This window comes from Neolamprologus brichardi, chromosome 9 (genome assembly GCF_056152115.1).
Source record: "Neolamprologus brichardi isolate AB-2024 chromosome 9, ASM5615211v1, whole genome shotgun sequence".
Classification (NCBI taxonomy): domain Eukaryota; kingdom Metazoa; phylum Chordata; class Actinopteri; order Cichliformes; family Cichlidae; genus Neolamprologus; species Neolamprologus brichardi.
The window spans coordinates 30,096,169-30,108,700 of NC_142112.1; the positions used below are offsets into that span (position 1 = coordinate 30,096,169).

A 12,532-nucleotide genomic window follows, 5' to 3' on the forward strand; every position below is an offset into this window, starting at 1 on the left:
AGATTTCATGACATTTTATGAAGTTTATTTAGTGTTAAAGTTAATGACATTTATTGTATTTCACTTTCTTTATAAACTAACAAAAACATAGGCTGTGAGCTACACAAAAGCCTGAGAAAGACTTGAGTCTTTAAGGCCTTGTAGCATTAATGTTTTTTGGGGTTTTTTTTGTAGTATTAGACGGCAAAGGTTTAAGCTAAGTGTATTTTATACAGTTAAGTTACAACTTTTTTTTTTCTGAATAGATTTTTTCTTTGGTTGGGCGCCAGATGAATGTTGCCATGAAATGTCTCTGTAGACACAGCAGTTATGGTAATTCACTAATATGCCCTGAATTATCCCAGAAGCTGTGAATATTTCAGCAATCCTATAATCCAATTTCCCCTAATAATGAAAAAAAAATCCCACAGCCAAATCCACAACTCAGTACTTTTTAATGTTTTTACTATTCCTGTGTCAAACTTTTATATCCATATAAAAAGTTATACCTATTATGGTCTTCCTTATTTTCTGTCAAATATTTGATTATAATGCTGCACGCTCATATTGAAGATAACCAAAATTTCAAATGCTGAGTTAGGTGTATGTGCAAATAATCCCTGTGAGACAGTAAACACTCCTTTTGAGGCAGCCGTTTATTATACTCTTGGCTCTGCATGAAGACAATAAAGGCAGATATTCTCTGTGGTCGAGTCAGTCACACAGCTCTGGGCGTGACCTTAGAAACCCCACCCAACTACCGTTAAGACGTTTTGTTTGCAAGTGGGAGACAGTCAAACAAAAGCTTGATAAAAGGGAGAGGAACTAAAACAGCTTGCACTGAGGTTCACGGTAAGTATTTATAACTGTAACTATAAATACTGTAAAGCTACTCGAACCGAGTTCAATAAAAACATTTAACTAGAAATTAGCATATCAGATCCCTTTTAAGTCCAATGTGAAGCAAATGATGATTTTTAACATCAAAGAAAGTCAAAGGAAATGATAAACAAACAGTTTTCATAGCTCAAGATGCAAAAAAGAAAAAGTGCTAGAAAGATGAAGTTGATTTTATTTCAGCTTTATTTGATAGACACAGTTTAGAAAGGATAGAAAAGTGAGGGCAGAGATGCGGCAAAAGGCCGTAGGTCTGATTCGAACCTGGGCTGGCCACTCTCAGTCGTATGGCATGTGGTTGCCTGCTCCACGCAATGAGCTAAACCAGCACCAAGACAATTAATTAATTAATTTTTTGACCATCCATGTAGAAATTGTTTGCAAAAAACAAACTTACAACCAAAAAAAAAAAAGAAAACAAAAAGTGCTGATCAAAATGAACAGGATGGAAAAGAAAGCATGTAAAAGGACACTGTTGTAATTATTAAGATGTATGAAAGTTGTCATGTATACTTAATAATATCCTTAAACATAACATCCTGTTTTTACACTCACATTATACGATTTTAACTCAACTGCTAAACTCTGCAAAAGTTGAAAAAATAAAGTAACTTCCTGAGGCTGGGAAAGAGAATCTGTTACCATAACTGCACAAAAACACACAAAGAGAACAATTATGCAGTTATTTAAAGAGCTAAAATGGATTATTTCAGTGGAAGAATGCAGGGGCTGCACCAAAGCCTAGTAAAGGAGAGATAATAATTATTCTTTTAACTGTGAATCATGCACAGCTGTAACACATGACCCCTTTAGGTCCAGTTTGTGGCAAATCATCACCTTCTGTGTGTGTTAACATTAAAAGACGTCAGGAGAAATGAGACGGACAGCCAGCGTCAAGCCTCAAATCAGCACTAGTTGCTGTTCCTCTTGATCACGGACACACACAAACCATGAAATCACCCTGAGAACACCCGTTTCCAGTGGATGGCATTGTTGTGGTCAGGTATATTGCCGGGGTAACGGCATAATATTTCTGTGTGGCGTGTCTGGTTCTTTCTGTTTGCTTGGCACCAAGCGTAATTCCCAGCCAACACAAATTCATTTTTCTTATCATGTGTTTTAGATTTACAGGAATTCAGATACATATGATGTGGTTTGAAACCCTATAACATCCTGAAATGCATTAATAGAGGTAAGAAGTCTTGTTTGGCTTTAGACACAAGCGGTACCTCATGACTTTCCCCCCCATGTGTGTAACACACTGTATGCATCTTGTACATAACCATTCTTGTGAGACTTAATCCTTGTTTTGGCTTCCTCAAGTCAAGTGTCTCAGCTGCCTGTGTTTGGCGGCTTCTATTTCTGCCGTCTTTTCCATACAGCATACCACATGCTATATCGAGCCGAGTGAATGTGGTAACAAGATGCTCATAACCAAACGCGGAGAAGGAACATTCCACGACTGGGTTCCTGATGTTGTTTTCATGGTCGCTGCTGTCTCGGATGGCAAATATTCCTCAGAATCAAAATAGGCCTGTATTTACATTTTCTCTCTCATTCAAAACGACTTTACAAACCACGCCGGCTGTTCACTGATATGTATTAGCTGTTGCTAGAAGTGAACTGCTAATTTGTCCAGTCATAATGCCTCACTCTGGAGACACGCCGGGCTATTAAAGATGGCACCACTTTGTGTAAAGCGCACTCATTGAACATCGGAATCCTGAAGTTGCTGTTAAAGCGGCACAAATGCTCCAGAGAGCGCTTGGATGAAAAATGTAATTAAATATTAAATTGATGTTTGGGCCGTGCTCTCTTCCGGAGAGATTTACTAAAAGGTATGAGAGCTGAGGTCATCCCAGACATCTCACCGCTCCTAAAATAAAAGGCAGTTGCTGAGCCTCTGTGGAGCTTGAGAGGTGGAAGGATTTGAGAGGTGTTCCCTTGGGGACGTATGAAGGCGTTGGCTGTAGGGTTGCAGAGTTTGGAGTTGAGGGTCTAATTGAGAACAAATTGTTCTGGGCAAAGAGGCGGGGTATCGCTGTCATGCTCAAGGTTATTTGGGGGGTTTTATGGAATGCAGCTAATGTTGAAAAGCTCAAATGCAGTTAGTGGTTCTTGTACCAGTTGTGTCCCCTCATGTCTGCAGACAGAGTTTAAAATACCAGAGTGTGCATGCAAAAAGACGTCACAGGTGAAGGTAGATAACCTTCTGTGACCTGTAAGACCTCAAATTGTGTTTTTGTGGGATTTGTTTTGTCTGCACACCTTTATTTATTGTGCTAAAGGTGCCTCACAGATGTTCTCAATGACTTGCTACTTCCAAGACGTCACGTGAAGTAATAATGGATTACGAGACTACCCGACAGTCCCTGGTTGATTTCCAGTCTAATCTGAGTGCATCTAATTCCCCTGCTGTCTTTCCCCACACTTTTCAGGAGGAAGCAGCTATAATGCTAACGCTGTAAAGTGATCTAAGAATCCCACAAACCTCTTGCTGCCCATTTCCTGGAATGAGTTGAAAGCTATATAATAACAGATGGGAAAGAGATCCATGCTTTTTGTTCAGTATATAAATTAATTCTAAAGTTCATCTGATTATTTCAGCAGTCGGAGAAGTCAGATAAAAGGGAATTTTAGAAATGACACTTGCTCGCTCTGTTTCCTCAGGTTCTGTTGCTTTATTCACGGAATAGTAGCAACAGAAACACCACATTAAAAAGGTTTTCTAAAGACACCTGTTATACTTTCACACATCACCTCTTATTATTCCCTGTTGTAACAGTGGATGCTCTTATTAAAGATGGTCAGCATTTGTACTAGTAAACACTGAGCCTAAGGCTTAGGCTTAAGACTGCAGTAAACACTGTGGTTCAGACAGGTTTTTTTCTTAGTCTTGGCTGTGTATGAACAATCCCTGAAAATCTTAAACTCTATTAACTTTATTCCGGCATCTGTCTTTTGGCTTTGGACAACAGCTGCTAACTCAGCCAGATTGTAGGCAAAATGTGGCCAGAAGCCTAACAGGGACATGCTGCAGATTAACATTTGCTTTGTAGCTCTGCTTAACTGTATGGTTTCTGTTAAATAAGCAAATAAATAAAGGGGAAATATGCAGCAGTCACCGTGTGTTTGTGCAACTTCTGGTATTTTCTCCGACCACCGTGTGTGCCACCCAGGCATCAGCTCTTTGTAGTTGCCAGATTAGCTGCAGGCATGTAAAGGTGGGTGGATTATTATTAGTACATTTTTGTGGGTTATAGATTTCTCTGGACTATATATATTTCCTTATCTGCCTTAGGCCCACTTGCCTCCTTCCAAAGATGTTGTTCATTTTTCCTGTCAGATAACTTGAAAAACTTTCAGAAACTTTAAATTTGAGAACATTTTTTCTTACCTTTGACTTGTGTGCGCCTTTTGTTTTCTCCTTTTATTTGTTCTTATGATTTATTGATTACCCTCAGCACGTGTTGGTGCATGCGCGAGTTGGCAAGCGCACAACTAAAAGTTTTAAAGGGGTTTGCTGTGGGAGAGAAGAGTGAGAGAGAGAGAGAGATGAAGGAGACTGGAAAGGAGGAGAATTCACTTCAGGCTGCCTGAAAGTGTGTGTGTGTCTGTGTGTGTGCATACTTCAAGGAGAGTTTTGTGTGGTAAGTGGGTGGGTGCGTCAGTTAGTCGGCCTGGGCTCTCTGCAGTGCGCTCAGCCGCTGTGCTCTCCTCTCGGCTGACTGGAAACATCATGTATCTCTTGGACGCTTATAGGAACAGCCTTGTTTCTCCAGACTGAGACCAGAACAGACCGAGGAAGAGAGACGCAGCAAAATGAGCTTTGCCAGAAACTTGAAGTAGAATATCCAGAAGAAAAGAAGAGGTAACAGACACACAAACAGGGGCATTTTTTGAAGGCAGTTTTCATCTATTCGGTCTTGGCTATGCCATGCTGGCCCAGAGGAACGGGCTCCCTCCAGGCTGTAAGCCAGCTCACCTGAAGGATCACCCTGATCTACGGGATGTGGATGTGAAATCCCAGGGTTGTTGTTCTCTCTCTCCTTCCCCATCTTCCGGAGGATGCCCTTGGGCTCGACTAGCGGGTGTGGATGGCTGCTTGTCAGAGCCATACTGTCTTTGGTTCCAGCTTTTGGCCAGAGCCTACTGGGGCGAAGTGGAACTGGGGCTCACCAGTCCCAACCGCAACGTGTCCTGGGCTCGACTTCGAGAAGCCTCCAGGAAGAACTGCGTCCGATCTCGGGTAAGGAGTGGGTGTGCATGTGCACGAGAGCATCCTGGAGAGCATCTTGGCAATTTGAGATTGTGAAGAGTGGAGCTGTGCTCGAGTTTTGAGGCGCTGGGGGATAACCAAACTCCCTAAAAAAATGTGTTTAAGGCATATCTGGCAGAGGCATATAGGTTTACATAGGAAGCATCTGAGCGGGGAGGAGAGGTTAGGGGCAGCTACACTTTGTTGTGCTGTCTGAGGAATTTTGTGTGCGTCATCCTGCTCCCCAACAGCAGGGTAGTCCTGTTTCACTGACCGATATCTCTGGTAATGTGAGTGTGTCTGTGTGTGTTTGGGTTAGGTTTCGTTTATTGTTATTGGTCCCTAGGGTAGATTCAGAATGACATTGTCAGGGGACAATATTGTTTTTGGTTCCATCTGCAGCTCATATTTTCACGATTATTTTCTTAAATACAACCATGACAGCAGCCATTCTTTATTTTCTGTGGAGTGGGCTAAACCTTAGTGGAGTGAAGTCAGCCGTTGCGCTGCCAAATTAGGGAATTAAAGGCATATTTTCCTATGATAGAGTGAATAAGGATTACTAATGTTAGAGCCTGTGGGGAGAGAAGTTTGGAAAGAAAACGAAGACAGTATGAAAGCTGCAGAGTGTGACTCACACACTTTTTTTAAGAAAAGGAAAGAAAACTGAGTCCACAAGTAATGCCATTTAGATTCGGTCAAACTGCATATACATAAAGAAGCGGGAACAGGTTTAGAAATGTACTTTGATGTCTGTGTCACCATATGGTACCAGAGCCTGCAGCAAACCCTCAGCGTGCACATAATGGTGACTGTTTTGATGAACAGATTGCATGCATAATTGATTAGTATTTATCAGGTAATTGTGACCGTGAGCTTGTTTAGAACAGATTTATAGCATTATACATTTCAAATATCTAGACAGTAATAGTTTCCCTTCTATCCTGCTTCTCTTTTTTCTATAATTCAGTAGTAAGAAAAATAAAGCTTTGCCATAGGCATTTAAGCCTAATAGCTCAACTATTGCATAATGGGAATTTAAATTTTAAACACGAAATCAAAACAAACAGCTGAGTTGCACTGCGTCAGCTCTTTCCCTTCTTCTCCTCTGGTTACATTATGGACTGTGGCTTACATCCAGCTCCACACCACTGGATATTGGTGGTGATTTCACCAGTCATACCATTAGGCCCACACCCATCCCACTCTCTGGAGGTTTCTACGTGTGCTGCTCCCAGGCAGGAGAGAGGAAAGAGGAACCAGAGAAACAATGTCTTTGTTTTGGATCCATACCTAAGCCGTATTTTGGTAGGAGAAGAGCCTGTGGAGAGATCTGGGTTGAGGCTGAAACTCTTGGCAGGCTCCCGCATCCTGGAACGACTATGGTAGTGTTAGCAGTAACCGCTAACGCACGCCCTGTGGTGCAGTGGTTCAGCTCCATCGTTACTTTGGTGATGGATGTGACAGGAGTCTCGCTGCTCAGACAGCACCAGGAAAGATCGCTTATGCCGTCACACTGAGTCGCTGTGATTAAGACGATAAAATATTTCCTATTGCTTGAACAAGGTGCAATGTTAGTACTGTTGTAAAGGTTACAAAAATAGTTTGAAAATGTAGTTTGGACTAAGCAAAAGATCATTACTTGTGATTTAATGCTTTGTAGTTGATTTTAACACACCAAGCAAAGAGAGCAGACACCCACTCCGGGTGTCTGCATCTCTTTCAGTGGAAGGATGAGGAGAATAATGGACCTCCATCTCCTTTGTTTTTTTGATGGAGGCAGTCTTCAATCAGTCTAACACCTAAATCCAGTCCGCTGCTCGTATTACATGAGAAATAAATTACTTCACCCTTCGGGTATGTTGTGGTACTTTCTGCCACCAAATCTTCGTCAGTCCTCAATGGTTATTTTGCTATGTGGGCATGCAAATAAAGTTTTTCTAAAGCTGTGCATCCAAGAATTCTTACAAAAACTCTTGCATCAGACGAAATGATTTTATATCAGATAGACTTCTCTTGTAGATTAGAAATAACAGAAGTTCCAGCAATGTTGCAGCATGAACAGATGGCAGTAAGATAATTAAGCCTTATTTCCTTCCTGTAATGTGACTTTTCATTATGAACACAGTATCGATTCAGCCTGACACTGTGTGATATACTTAGTCGCTACTTTGGTTTCAATTGAGTCGAAATTGGAAAACAAGTAAATACTACTCAAAATTTCCCAGTAATATTCTCAGTGCTCCAAAAACCTTCACTTAATAGTCCAAAAGTTTAGGAATGGTTAAGGAATCGCAATAGATGACTAATTATTGAGTAATTAACTAATAATAACAATAATACTAACTAATAATGCACAAGGACTTTGCTGTATGTTATGTTCATCTATATACATGCATCTCCTTTTTTTCCACATAATGCTCTTGAAAAATTGATTGGCTCACAAACCGAACACATTTCATCAACCTGCAACCCCAGATCTATAAGCCCAGATATGAACAACCACACAGCCTTTCTGCACATACACATTTTTAATTTTCATCTTCAGAAAATGAGCATGGTGTGCAGTGACGCACCGTGTTGTCATCTCGGCAACAGTTTTTTTTTGTCTTTATACAACGATTAACATGAGAGTTCTGCAGCTCATGTGCCACATGTGTTGTGTTACGTAGGCATAACTGTAATGTTACGCAACATGAGAGCTGCCAGCATTTAAAAAGGTTGGTTTTTTTTTTATTATCTTGTGCTAGTCACAGTTGGTATGTAGAAGATAAGTCTGTCATCACGCAAGTATGCCAAATAGCCCTGCAAAGCCTCGAATGTGCAATAACTGAAGCCATATGTACTGTATGGCTGTGTGGAGGTCGAGGAAGCAGAAAAAGGCTTAAATGACAGTCCTGATTATTTTGACAGATACTGTGATCGCTGACATTAACCACAACCCAAGAACAAAATCTTTTTACTGTTTTTAGTCAGAATTTCAACTGTTTTATACAAAAACATGTGCCCGAAATGAGGTCTTAAACAACAGCTTTCAGAGAGTTTGATGAGTTTCTCACCGTTTTGGCAGATCGCATTGATAATTTTATATTTGAGACATTTTGAGCTGGAGTGCAAAATGTCAATGAAGTTCAGAAAAGTCCAGAAAACAAAACCAAAGTAATCCCCTTACGAGCTTCAGGTGCTTTGGTGGAAGTAATCATAAAAATATGTAGCTGTTTGACTTCCCACAGATGTTATATTACAGATTTACTGAATGTTAATCATCCACTGCGATGGTGTTAATCTTCCAAAGTGTTTGTGATGAGAGGAACAAAGAAAGATATTCAACAGCTCTTTTTTCAGGTGGCAGTTATTTGTGAAGTATTACTTAACATGAAAACACACTGAACTAACAGTGAACCCTCTTGTTGACTCTATCTTCCTGTTTCTGAAACCACAAAATGACCCGGTGTTATTCAGCTGGAACAACCTGCTCCTCTGTGATACCTGTGAAGAATCGCCAACGAGGGATTTCTCGTGTTTTTACATCAAGTTGATGAATAAGATCTGTGCATAGCCATGGGCAGTTTTTTTAAAAAGTAAAAACACACTTCTCTTTGTTTGACCAAAAACCACTTTGCTTTACACAATTATCAGGGGTGTTGTTAGCGGAGTGAGTGCCTTTTTATGTGGCTCTTAGTTTGTTCTGACTCTGAAATAGCAGATTTCATATCTGATAATGCAGAACAACGTCTGCAGCAGGGATTTCCACTCATTTTTAGGGGTGAGGTTATGATCAATTATGCAATTTTTTTTGTTTAGTTTTCATGTTAAAAAAAAATTCTCAGTCAAGCTATACTTACAATCTTAGACATTTAAAGGGACACTGTTATCCTAATATGTGCCTGTTTTTATTTTTGCACTCTACTAGTCTAGTTTTCTACTAGTGTAGTTTTCTATTAGTGTAGTTTTGCATTGTCAAAATAATCTTTGTCTATTTTATACCAGGCCTTGGTGCATCCCCTCAGCTCATTAACTGTTTGAAATGCTGCCATGCTGTTTTAGTTCCTCTTCCTTTAAGCCACCTTTGTAGTGATTGGCTGGAATAAGTAAACAGCTCATTAACGACCTCGAAAAAAGCGAAACCAGTGGTGCTGACATCAGCTACTGAGCAAATTCCTATTTTAAGAAGAAAGTGAAACCATATCATTAACCTAACACTAGAAAATTAGTTTGTAAAACGTCAAGCTAATGTTTTAAAGACCTCCTTTCTAGTATTTATGTCCGGCTTCCACCCGCACTTTCTGTTCCGAAGATAAACACTCAAGTTCCTGTTTGTTTTTCCTCTTTTCAGGCCAAGCAGAAGGATGGGCGGGATCAGAGCGAGGCTTCAGCCGCCGCTTCTCCCGGAGTGGACGACGAGCCTTTTTCCTGGCCGGGGCCCAAGACGCTTCGCCTGCGCCGGACATCTCAGGGCTTCGGCTTCACACTGCGACACTTTATCGTCTACCCGCCTGAGTCTGCCGTCCACAACTCACTAAAGGTCAATGAATATCTCTGACCTCTCTGGTGACATTAATATATTAAAAAAAACTCCCAATACAACCAACCGAAGAAGGATCTCACTTAATTTAAAATAAAGATGCCTCCATAAAAGGTTATTGGTTGATCAAACTTGGGGATCTGATATCAGGCCTTTGGTATTTTTGAGGCATGTTAAACTTGGTTTCATATATAAACATTCAGGAGATCTTTTAGACTTTGTTTTAGCCTGTTATACTGCATCCACATTTTATTGGACAATATTGATATTAAAGACATTTTTAAAGTTTTATACTTGGAGGAACTTCAACTTCAGTGTTTTCATCCTTTTATTAGTCTCTTTTTTATCTTTCTTTTACGTTAAATAGCTTTATGGTAGCCACACTGATTAGTGATCATCAAATTTGCGTGAGACTAGAAAAATACATAATCCCTGTTCTTACAACTGCCAAGAAAATGCAGCTGGGTTTGTTTTAACACAGTCATATATGCAAATGATAGCACATTCTCTTTAAATTCAAAAGTTTTACATATTAGTAGATAAGAAAAAAATATGTGATTCCCAGCAAATCTTAAATTTATGGTATTACAACATCAGAAGAACAACACTACAGGATGTATCACACCCTGCCAAGCCAAAAAGCAGTTTTATGTGGAAGGTGCAATAAGTAGCTGCCAGGTGTATTCAGGTGTGTAAACACAGTGCTGAGAGAGAAAGACATCTTAAAAACTAATTTTAAAGAATTAACCTTTGCTGCTCACCAACCTGGGAAGGCTTATGAGGCCATTGCCATACAATTTGAAGTCCATCATTCTACAGATGTAGGATAGAAATTCAACATTTAATACAGTTAGCAAATTTTCCCAAGATTGGACGTCCCGACATATTCACCCCAATGCTCAGAGAAACTACAAAAAACCCTAAAGCTGCATGTCAGACTCTGTAGGGCTCACTTTGGACAGCACACTGAACAAGTATGGCTTGTTTGGAAGTGGCCAGAAGAAAACCTCTTCTCTCTAAAGAGAACATGGCACAGCTTAGGTTTGCAAATTTGCTTCTGAGGAGACCACAAGACCTCTTGAACAATGTGGAGACAGAGCTCCGCGTTTGGGGAAAACCAAAGGCAACATATCGACACAAATGCCTCATACCAACTGTCAAGCACAGAGGTGGAGAGATGATGATTTAAGCTTGTTTTGCAGCCACAGGACCTGGATACTATTAAAAACTCGAAGCCCAACTCAGGCCATATTAAAAGATTCTCCCAAGTCTTTTTTTAACTGGCACAAATGAAAAACGTCTGCTCTGGCCTTCTCCAAAATATAGATTAAGGGTTAAAGTTAGAGGTGCCAAATACGATGACTTAAACCTCAGAGGGCTAATCTTGTTCTTTTTAAAAAAATAATCAAATTCATAAAAATGTAACATTTTTGTTATTCTCCTGAAAGTTGTTGATTATTTTCTTTATCCAAGCCATAAAAGTGTTCCAGCTGTGTTAAGAGGAAAAAACATTTATTGGATTTATAAATGTAACAACAGTGTCTAAAATAAAAATGTGAAAAACAGCGTCCAGAAATGGCATGCTAAAAATAAAGCACATATCTTTCATACCAACTTTTGCCACTTTTAAAGTGTGGACAAAAGTCAAAGAGCTGCTTGGAATTAGTTTGCAGTTCGGCATCTGCTTTTGTAAGAGCGTTATGGAAAACTGGAAGCTCCGCCATCACAGACACCAACCTCACTGTGTTTTAGTTAAACTCTAATGTTAATATTCCTGTGTAGTGTTAGTTATGTTCAACAGCAGGGGTTTTAGCCATGCCTCACTTCTTTGATCCCACCTGGGAACTCTGCCAGCCATCCTCTAGATAACATCAGGACCAATCTGCCCTTTGGTATTAATCCAGTCGTTGCAGTGCTTCCGGCTCTGAATGGGCACAGACTAACATGGGGTAAAGGGCTCTGGCTGCACACGATAGGTCTCCTTTAATGGGAAAATGCGCCGATGTTTTGAGTCAGTTCACTCAAAGCTTATCATAGCATGCCTCTTATTAGTTTTTGTAAGTGATAATTCTGGATAAGTTGCGTTTACTTTCCTCTGAAGTCTATTTTGACAACCTCTTGTGTTTGCACAGAAGGATTTCCTACAAAGTCAGCATAGCATGTTCTGTTTATAGCTTTTGGCTTCGGTTCTGCATGTTGAAAGAGAAACTGTGGCACGACAGTTAGGATTTTCAGACTTTTGTGAAACCAGAGAGATAGACAGATTCTCCCAGAGGTCTTCTTGGGTATCACAGTGTTGTTTCGGGCACTTTCAAGTCCAGTCTGGGTCTACTTGTTTTTTCTGTGATCTTGCTGTAACATTTTCAATATGGAGCTGGCATTAGAAAGAAAAACTCGAGGCACTAATGTCGTCTCCCACACTTGGCAATTAGCACTTTTGTCTCTGTTCTTTTAGTTATGTCGGTGTAAAGAATTACAAGCTGTTTCGCAAGATTTCTCTTCCTTTTAGCTCAGTGAAAAAGCAACGAGCTCTGCTATTACGTAACCTTAGCCGACAAGAGGACAGTTAAAAAGGAGCTCATCCCTGTACATCCATCACTTCTTCTCATTGTAATTACTTTTAGAGTCTTGGATTCGAGCTCTTGACTAATCGCAATGTGAGGATATTGGAGTTAGTTTAAAGAGGGTCAGGTCGTCTTAAGCAAAGCCTTGGGAGAGCAGGGTGACTTGGAGGGTACATGCAGAACATGTGTGTCACAGAGCGGAGGTGGATTAAAGCAGAAGTGTGTGGGCTCTGAAGGAAATAACAGTTTTATGTGTTAAATAAATGGAAAAACACAAGCATGGCTATAAAGTGTGTTTCCTTTAGTCTA

At 40.2% G+C, this 12,532-nt stretch overlaps 1 protein-coding gene across 4 annotated transcripts in view; it reads left to right on the forward strand.

Annotated features, from left to right (window-relative positions):
* arhgap21a (Rho GTPase activating protein 21a) overlaps positions 1-12,532 on the forward strand; it is a 103,209-nt gene that overhangs the window by 40,982 nt on the left and 49,695 nt on the right. For 3 of the 4 annotated variants that reach the window (XM_006799232.3, XM_035911316.2, XM_006799233.3), the window contains exons 1-2: positions 4,565-5,125; positions 9,471-9,659. In XM_006799232.3, coding sequence (XP_006799295.2) covers positions 4,814-5,125; positions 9,471-9,659 — 501 coding nt within the window. In that variant the 5' untranslated portion in view covers positions 4,565-4,813. Of the gene's footprint in view, positions 1-4,564; positions 5,126-9,470; positions 9,660-12,532 lie in introns of those variants that run through there. The other variant, XM_006799234.2, reaches the window with a different exon arrangement.